This window comes from Solanum pennellii, chromosome 7 (assembly GCF_001406875.1).
Source record: "Solanum pennellii chromosome 7, SPENNV200".
Lineage (NCBI taxonomy): Eukaryota > Viridiplantae > Streptophyta > Magnoliopsida > Solanales > Solanaceae > Solanum > Solanum pennellii.
This window is the reverse complement of record NC_028643.1, coordinates 74,774,103-74,783,987: the sequence shown is the minus strand read 5'-3', so window position 1 is coordinate 74,783,987 and position 9,885 is coordinate 74,774,103. Positions and strand designations below refer to the sequence as shown.

General features: G+C 28.5%; 2 protein-coding genes across 2 annotated transcripts; both read right to left on the bottom strand.

Moving 5' to 3' along the window:
- Positions 1 to 653: 653 nt before the first annotated feature.
- LOC107025566 (protein trichome birefringence-like 43) lies at positions 654 to 3,006 on the bottom strand. The gene is made up of 5 exons (XM_015226346.2): positions 2,679 to 3,006; positions 1,669 to 1,840; positions 1,350 to 1,528; positions 1,023 to 1,181; positions 654 to 926 (listed from the first exon to the last, which is right to left on the bottom strand). The coding sequence occupies exons 1-5, from the start codon at positions 2,945 to 2,947 to the stop codon at positions 668 to 670; spliced, it is 1,038 nt and encodes a 345-aa protein (XP_015081832.1). The 5' UTR covers positions 2,948 to 3,006; the 3' UTR covers positions 654 to 667.
- A 2,213-nt stretch (positions 3,007 to 5,219) lies between these two features.
- On the bottom strand, positions 5,220 to 9,199 carry LOC107025414 (protein trichome birefringence-like 43). The gene is made up of 5 exons (XM_015226201.2): positions 8,858 to 9,199; positions 6,934 to 7,105; positions 6,488 to 6,666; positions 5,629 to 5,790; positions 5,220 to 5,537 (listed from the first exon to the last, which is right to left on the bottom strand). The coding sequence occupies exons 1-5, from the start codon at positions 9,115 to 9,117 to the stop codon at positions 5,261 to 5,263; spliced, it is 1,050 nt and encodes a 349-aa protein (XP_015081687.1). The 5' UTR covers positions 9,118 to 9,199; the 3' UTR covers positions 5,220 to 5,260.
- Positions 9,200 to 9,885: the final 686 nt, after the last annotated feature.

Sequence of the window (9,885 nt, the reverse complement as noted above, 5' to 3'; positions counted from 1 at the left end):
TATAATACAATATAAATTATAATATGATATGATAAGTAACAACCATCCAAACATAGTGTGAAAGCTACACATTTTTTATGTAAAATTTTACTTATTGATTTTTGCTTTATCTACCCATTCAATGGATATTGACGACTTGATTTGGAAACCAAAAACTTGTATCCTTAATTGCTAGCTCCACTCTTTGATTCACTTCACTAATTATAATATATGCTAATTATTATTGCTAACAAAATTTTAGTTATGGTTTAAAAATTAAGGTTCTAAAAGTTTCCATCGAAACATATATTAAAAAAAAATAATTCATTTTTTGACATAGGGAGAAGAAATTAAATTGATAGTTCAAGTAGTATGATGTATCTAGTTTTTCAAGGGTAGATCTTTAAGTTCACGTGAACCTTTTGAAAAATCTACTTAAATATCTATAAATATTTGATCATGAACTGAATTATTATTATTATAGAATGAATTTGAATCGATACAAAAAATCATAAATTTTAGACAGTTTTCAAACTTTTAGAGATCGGGGGAATCATACTGTTGGACTTTGGCCTAAAGTTTTGAAGTTATGGGCTTTTCTTGGAAGTCAATAAGCCTTTTTTTCAATTTGAGATGCATTATGAATAAATAAAAGTGAACGAACGGCGTAATAATATATTAATTTGATCTATATTTGATGAAGAATTGCACTTAATAGTACATTCCAAGTATCAGCAACACCAGCAATACACCAATGTGTGCAATCCACATTTCTATGTCCACCAAATCCATATACTGATGGATGACCATCTACTCTATATTGTGACAACTTTGTTACATTCAACAAATGAACTGATTTATTCATCCCTCTCAATACTTTCTCCAACACAATTTCTCCAGGATGTGGTCCTTGTGTACTCTCCGACGGTCGCGTCGCTCCGGTACAACTAATTTTATAACCAAAAATAAATATACTTGTCAGTGTATAAAATTTAAATATTAAAAAAATGTCACGTAAACTGAGACGTGTGTGTTGAACTTACTTGTCATGGTCAGGAGAAACTCCTTGGAAAAATATTTTGGTTTTTGTGGTGTTAACTTTAGTGTCCACCCATTTTGCCCAAGTATTCAATGCTTTTTCATATAGAGTTACACGATTTTCATCTTTGTATGTAGAGTTTCCATCTTGAACAAAACCCCAACTACAAAAACAATCATAATCACAGTATGTTCTATGTATTGACGATGTAAAAAATATTTTTATAAAATTTACATTACTTAATTTATAAGATAATGTTGAATAAGTTTAATCTCTTCATTGACTGGTTGATAACTAACGTGCTATTACATGTTAAAATACGAGAACTTACGGTTGTTTTCTACCGGTGTGAAACCACCAATGCCAAGTATCAAAGATGAGGACATCCATTTCTTCCCATTGAGACGCGGCGCTTAGAGAATCGAGCTGTAAAACTCGAGTTTCGTTCTCCATTTTGACAATGTCTACTAGAAAAACATTTCGAGATACCAGGTAGGATGTGTTGTATTTCTGTAAAGAGTAGGATAAGAAAGTCTATTTATAATACAATGCAAAACCTTATTTTGAAAATGCATATCAACAACAAGTGTAATAAGTTTGACTTATACTTTCATAGGCTAAATTTAACGTTACAAGAAAAACGTACGCACCGGAAATGTGAAGAAAGAAGTGGATCCATTCCTCTTGGAGATATATTTAGCTTGTGGATCAGCTGCATAAAGCATACAAGTGAGAGATTGCCATTGATCCACACTTAGTGAATCTCCTACAAACATCACCTTCTTCCCCTTTAATTTGTGCTGAAAATGTTTAGCATTAAACCTATACACAAATGAACATACATGACATTAAGGGCAAAATTAGTCCTTTATGAATTAAGAAAAGTTGATTTTTTTTTCCTAATAAAAGTAAGGAAAATAAGTTTTGTGGTTGGCATTTCATAAAAGGTGTTAAATAACCAGATTAAGTCGAGTTTGGACGAGTCAAAATTGATTGAGTTGATAAATCTGAGTTGATTATTGCCTCCACCCAAAAGCTACTTGAATTGAAATGGGCTAAAATTATATAGGGCATAACTCAACTGCCCAATAAAACTTATCTTTTTTGTTGTTATGGTAATATTATATTAAACAAAAAAAATCTTATTTGATGAGTAAATCTGGATTATCTATCAATCCAATATTTAATAAGTTGAATAGGACGGGTCAATTCCAAACATGGATAAGTTCTGTTTTCACGAGCTAATTTGTCACCTCTCTTCTTCCGCCTCGTCACCCCACCTACCCCCACTCCCCACCCTATCTCTCACAGGAAATTACCACTCTCATCCATCTTTGACCTAACCAACCCCGGGGCCCCACCATCGAGCCCACCTCGATCTCTTCCCCTACCTCGAGTTTCTGACAACCGTTTCATCAAAGTGTTTTCCTTGGTTACATATAAACATTTGAGACAAAACTTTCTGCCGACTCTCAACATAAAAAAAAAAAAGGGGAAGAAATTAAAAAATCGTTTATTTTCTTGAAATACATTTGCCTTCCTGTCAACCTATCTTAATTAAGTGTTTCGAAAAAATAAAATAAAAAATTGCCAAATTAAGTACATAAACACAAAACAAAAACTAAAAACAAGAACAACATAGATTAAAAAAAAAATGTACCTAGGTAAATTGCACCCATGGGGTTGCCATCTATATTTGAGATAGTCTCTATCTTGCCTTCCATTATTCAAACAATTAAATTGCTTTTCAATAAATGGACAAACAGATGAATCATAAAGAGGATAATCATCATCATAAACCCAATTCCCATTGAATAAATCACAATTATTCATCCCCAATTTGTTCACATCATTCATCAACTTCCCATCTACATTTTTCAACATGAAAATTACAACAAAAAATAATACTAGAGAAAAACTAGCCATCATTATAAGACAAGCCAAAAAACTAAAAAATAAAATGCTTTAGTCTCTTTTTATTTGTGTCTATTTGATACTTGGAAGGGTCATATATATATATAATTTTTTTTCAAAAAAAGAATCAATGAGAAAAAAGGGCATTAATTAATTTTCTTTAATTACTAGTCATTAATAAATCTCCAAATAAAGAAAATGAGTAATTTTATTAAAGAAAAAGGAAGTAAAAACAAAAAGAAGGTGGAAATAATAAGTAAATTAAGGTAATCAGATTGGGAATTATGTAAACATAAAGTGCATGAAATATGTTGGTTAGAAGTTTACAAGTAGTAGGTGTGATAAATATTGGAGTATATAATAAATATCTTGAATCATAAAAAGATTTAGTTAAAACTACTAATATATTTGAATGAATTCTCTCTATTTTCATGTTCTTGATTTAAATCGATCTTAAGAAGAAATTAAAAATTAAAAGTGAAAAAAACAAAGCAAATTAAATGGTCTAGATCACATGAAACAATTTAAAGTCTTGATTAAAATTGAAGTGGATTGAATTGTGGCTGATTAATTTTTTTGGTAAAAGGATTCGAAAGATGTTTCAACTTTGGTCGAAACTGCTGTTACAATTACAAATTTTATAGGGGATCTTTTATCCCCTGCATTATTTAATAGTGTATTTTAAAGATATATATGTGCCCAAGTGGACACGTTACTATTTATAATTATGCAACATTTATGATGTTCACGTGGATAGTGGATACATATATGCCTTAAAAAATACTATTAAATAGTGTAAAAATAACAAGTTCTTTCGAAAGTTCAGTATTATTACGGCAATGTCGATAAAAGTTCGGGTATATTTTAAGACCTTTTTTCCATTTCTTTTACATTTGTATATAAGAGTTAATTCTAGAAGCTTCTCCTTACGTGTTAAGCATATTAGAGGGTAAAATTAAACTTGTAAGAATGGTTATTGAGTGTGTACAAAAAATAGTAAGATAAAATGTATCTCTATATTTTTATTTTCGTATATAATACTTGTACAAATATTAAATTTTGGTTCAATATAATCATCGAATGAGAAAAAAACCAAATATTTATATCAAAGCAATAGCTCGATCCAAAATTTTACAATCGTCTATCCAAATTCCCTAGCCTTTCAAAACAAATAATCTATAGTACAAATTTTGCATAATTTTGGGTACACTTTTGTACTATTAAAATGAATCCTAGCAAAAACTTGGTTTTCAACTACTGGCAAAGTTAAAAGAATTTTGTTACGAGTGTTTAAAATCTAAAATTAAAACTTAAATTAATTTTAAATTTTTATACACAATATAAATCTTATCGAAAATTTTCAAACTGATCACCCTTCATTGTGTAACTATCTTCAACTATATTAAACAATGAACTCGAAACACATTACATTAAGTTAGTTGAACAAATGTTTTTACACATGCTATATCATGTCAATCAAGAAACACAATATACAAACAAATCTTTCATTTTTATGATAAAAAAAAATGGTATGAAATAACAAATTATTAATTCAAATTAAATGTTATAGTCATAGTTTATTTCATTTGCAATTAGCAACAAACATTCGATTTTTTTGTCATCTGGTTCGGCATTCAATTATCCATTTTTCGGTATACAATTACCCATTCGGTATACAAATGTATAAAATGTGTTTGTATAAAGCGAGAGAATTGTGTATATATAAATACATATATTTTCGTAAACACAGATCTTATTATACAAATTACGATGCATATAAATAAATTTATACAAACCTGAACAATTTGTATAAAATAGGATGTATTAGCGAATTATACAAATCAAAAGCTCCATAGCAAACATAAATTTGCTATGAAGCGCAATTATACAAACTATAACTATAACATGCAAATATGATTTTTATGTTTGTTATATGTGAAAGTTGCTCTAAAAGAAAACCACAAACCACCTTCCTTTATCAGATACATAACAATTTTGCTTGTCTACAACGTATCTGGCATTAATGTTATTGTTGATACATCACCTCACTTATTTTAAACCTAAATCAATATAAATCTGATTTGTAGTTATGTATCTGATACATAACTTATGTATCATTTGCTACATAGTAATGTATTCACGAGTTTTGAAAAATCCAGAATTATTATTATTTTTGAAACTTTTAGGATATGTACGATGTAATTAGCGCCTCAAATGGTTGGAGTTTCTTCACATTATACATATATAATAATTAACATATGATGAAGATGTTAATATTGGGCCATCATTAGATATAATAATATAAAATATTATTAATGTTTTGATTAATTATCCAAGAAGTGCACTTAAGAGTAAATTCCAAGTATCAACAACACCAGCCAAACACCAATGTGTACAATCCAAGTCCCTATGTCCACCATGCCCAAAAACTGAAGGATGACCATCTGCTCTATATTGTGACAAATTTGTTATATTCAATAAATAAACTGATTTATTCATCCCTTTCAATACTTTCTCTAGTACCAATTCTTCTTCATGAACTCCTATTGTACTCTTCAATGGTTGCGTTACGCCTTGACACCTCTTTGAACCTGAGATCCCAGGGCTAATTTTGACATTTAAGTATACAGAAGTTAGACGTGTATTATATATTATATCGCGATAAATAGTATAGTATAAATATTTGTTGAACTTACTTGTTGTCATGGTCAGGAGAAATTCCTTGGAAAAATATTTTGGTTTTTGTGGTGTCTACTTCAGTATCTACCCATTTTGCCCATGTATTGAGTGCTTTTTCATATAGAGTTAAACGAGGTGCATCTTTATATGTAGAGTTTACATCTTGAACAAAATCCCAACTGCAAAAATAACCATATATAAGAACATCACATAATAAAAAACTTTGAATTTTCCAAGGCATATGTTATGAGGGCCCGCATCGACGTGATTTGAAGTTGAAATTTTATTTCGATACTTGAAAATTAGTATTTTTCAGTGATATTTCTCACTAAAAAGTGTATAGTGTTATTCCCATAGATAGTTTAATTGAATTAGTAAGAAAATAAAAAATAGTAGTATTTTCACGAGGAAAAGTTAAAAAGCTTCCTAGCATTTCAGAGAAAATCTATTTTTCATCTTTCTAGTAGGCCAGTTCAGTGAGAAAATCATGTGTTATAACACAAATTTTTCATTGATTCGCGATGAGAAAAACATTTGTTTCTAATAGTGTTTGAACATGCAATTTTGATTTTTTGAATTGTATTTCTCTTAAATATAAAAAACCGCACAATTTATTCAAACTAACATAACTTCCCCACAAATTAAAGTTAAATTCATAGAATTTAAATACTGAATTAGCCTTTGCCTAGCTCAGCTCAAGTACTATACATTAATAACTCGTTTGTTTATTAACTCATTTTATTAACCTATCCAAATAGAGTTCAACACACTTATTTGACACACACATTAGTAACCGTCTTATCTAGAAGATATTAACAGGTATCTGATGAAATAATCGGTCTAGCTCGTTATAAATATAATTAGACGAGGACTTACGGTTGTTTTCTTCCAGTATGAAGCCACCAATGCCAAGAATCAAATATAAGAACGTCCATTTCTTTCCATTGTGTTGCTGAACTTAGAGAATCCAGCTCTAAAACTCTAGCTCCATTGTTCTCCGTTTTAATGTCTACCAGAAAAGCATTTCGATACATCAAATATGACGTGTTGTACTTCTGCATTAACGTGTTCAAGATTTAATATATATGTCAGTGATCGAGAATTGATCTATTCATAGAATAATTAATTAATATGTTGTATAGTCTATGTAGGATTTATTCTATTTCATTATTTATGACAAGCATACTTGTCAATTGTCATTTTTCACTATCGAGAGTAAATTTAACTAATTTCATGGTGAAAACGTACTGCTACGTAAGATATTGGTCAAAATTTATGTAATTTAATTTTCGAGAAGAAAAATATGACAAGACGGAATATACCGGAAATGTGAAGATAGAAGTGCCTCCAATCCTTTTGGAGATATATTTAGCTTGTGGATCAGCAGCATGAAGCATACAAGTTAGTGATTGCCATTGATTTAGGCTTATTGAATCTCCTACAAACATTATTTGCTTCCCCTTTAATTTGTTTTGAAATTCTTTAGCATCAAACCTAACAAAAAATAAAAATTAAAATTAAGGACAAATATATATTTAATTTACGATACGAGAAGCTCGTAAATGAAAAAAAAGTTGTGTTTGAACATGTATTTTACTTGAAAAAAAATTATGAATTAAAAAAGAAATTGTTCAAAATTAATAACCAAACAATATTCTTTTGGAAAAAAGAAAGAACAAAAAATTCTATGTCCAAATGAGTCTTATAAATTTCTAATAAGACCAAAAGATCCTAACGAAGTGCTTTTTTTTTTTTTTAACAAAAACAATTCAGAATTATCCGCGACCGTTATCGCTACAATCTTTTGGTACAAATATTGTTCTTCGAGTAAGCACTTTATGCACACTAAACAAATTTTTTACCGTAAAATAGTTTACAAACCACAATATAAATCAAACTAAATAAATTCTATACAACAAACTCGACTTAAAAAAAACATTATTAACCAACTTGGAAATATTGAAGTGTTTAATTTGATTTGCTTATATTGTTTTCTAGCTTTAGTCCAAAAAAAATCCAACTGTCTTCTATCTGCCCAAGTGATTAATAATTGCCATTATGTGACATGTGAAATGTGATAATTTCAGATTTTTTTTATTTAATTAGGTCCAAAAAAATGCAAACTAAAGAAAAATAAAAAATAGAATGTCCACAAGTCTCGTGATTTTTTCCCAATTAAGAACTTATTTATCTATGACTAATGTTAGAAAAATGAGAGAAACTTTTTCAATAATAGTATTGCAAAGAAGACGTTTGATCATGATTTATTCTTTTGGAGTTAAATTTCGAAAATACATTATCTATAAAGTATGAAATTAAATTGAAGGTTTTGAAAAACAATAATCACTTAAAATTACTCACAAAAATTTAAAAACTACTCCAATACGTAATCACGATCAAACACAACTCAATTTTCTAATATCATTTTTTTTATTTTGAAAACAAAAACTATTTTAAAAAAAAATAAATTTCACAATGAAACGTGACGAAAAGGGATAAGCGGGTAAGATGTATCTATCGAGCAATTCCATTCAACAATTAATTAAAAGCATGCATGTTATTTTCTAATTAGCTAGCAATGATCCCCAAAATTTATGAATCCAAACACATTTGGTCCTACAACATTCTGACTTTTTTTTAAAAAAAAATATATATTTAAAAACAAATACTAGAAACATACATAAATCTGAACTCTGATGAAGTAAGTTAAAAAAAAAGAAGAGTAATTAATAAATTTTTCTTTAAAAAAAAATTAAAATAAAGAAGACAAACAAACAGTCACGGGTTAAAACTTAAAACGTTTCCACTAAAATTTGGAAGTTGTGCAGACAACTAAAGTAGAAAACAAAGGCAAAACATAAACCATAATTCCATCTTCGATCTCATTTTAACTGTCGTTTTAATATTTGTGTTCATATTTTAATTCATTAATTTAACATATAAATTTAACCGGGATAAATTTTTATCCCATCAAATTTTTATCCTACAAATATCATACAACAACAACCATCGTAATAACACAGTACATGTAAGGTCTGAGAAAGGTAGAATACACGTACAATAACAATCGTAGTAAGTACAATCAGCATGATCCAACAAGTAGGGTCTGAAAAAAGTAGAGTACACGTACAATAACAATAACAATAACAATGGTAATAACACAACCAATATTATCGAACAAGTAAAGTCTGAAAAGGACAAAATATATCGTAGGTAAACTTATAATTAAAGAAATTAAGAGTATACCTGGGTAAATTGCACTCATTGGGTTGCCATCTATATTTAAGATAATCTTTATCTACCCTTCCATTCTTCAAACAATCAAATTGTTTTTCAATAAATGGACAAATAGATGAATTATAAAGAGGATAATCATCATCATAAACCCAATTTCCTTTGAATAAATCACATCTGTTGATTTCCAATTGGTTAAAATCATTGATTAATTTCCCATATACATTATAATTGCTCAACAATATGTAAAAAAGAAGCAATAGAGAAAACATGGTTTTTTTTCTGTTAAATTATTTCTCTCCTTAACTTTTTTCTTTTTTTGTCTTCAAAAAATATGAGGAGAAAATAATATATAATAAAGTGATAGTATAGAGAATCCTATATATATAAGTAAACTAATTACACTAATTAATGTGAGAAAGAGAAGACAGAGAATTAAAGAAACGCTAAGAATGTGATAAAGAAATTTAAGTATGAAAAAAAAAGAAAGGTTCACATGTTAGTTATAGAGTGACACTTTTACATACAATTTAACGTGGATCGCAGTGGAATGATTTAATTTTTTAAATTTTTTTGATCAGAAATTTTGAATTCGAGTCTTTAGGAATTAATGAAAATATGTCTATTTGTGAAGTCGTCCCTAGAAATATATAGCTCTTGCAATAAGAAGATTTAAATTGAGTTGAATTTCAACATAAGTATCGGACAACAGATGAAAAAGCAAAAGAAAAGAAAGAAATGATACTTTTACCAACTTGGGTCAGAGTGAAATCGTTCAAGATCTTTTTATTATTTAATCAAAAGTTTCGAATTTAGTCTATGAAAATGAAAATATCCTATTAGTAAAGTTATTCCTAGAAATAATTTTTACAATGCATTAATTTAATTCAGCCGAACTTCAATATAAATATCGTACGAAAATAAAAAAGAAATGATACTTTTGATCCTAATTAACACCTAATTTAGCACATAGACTAGTAGCTTTCTTGATGGAAAAAAAGGTTAGTAGTTTTTGTTTATTAATAATCAATTAAGAAAAC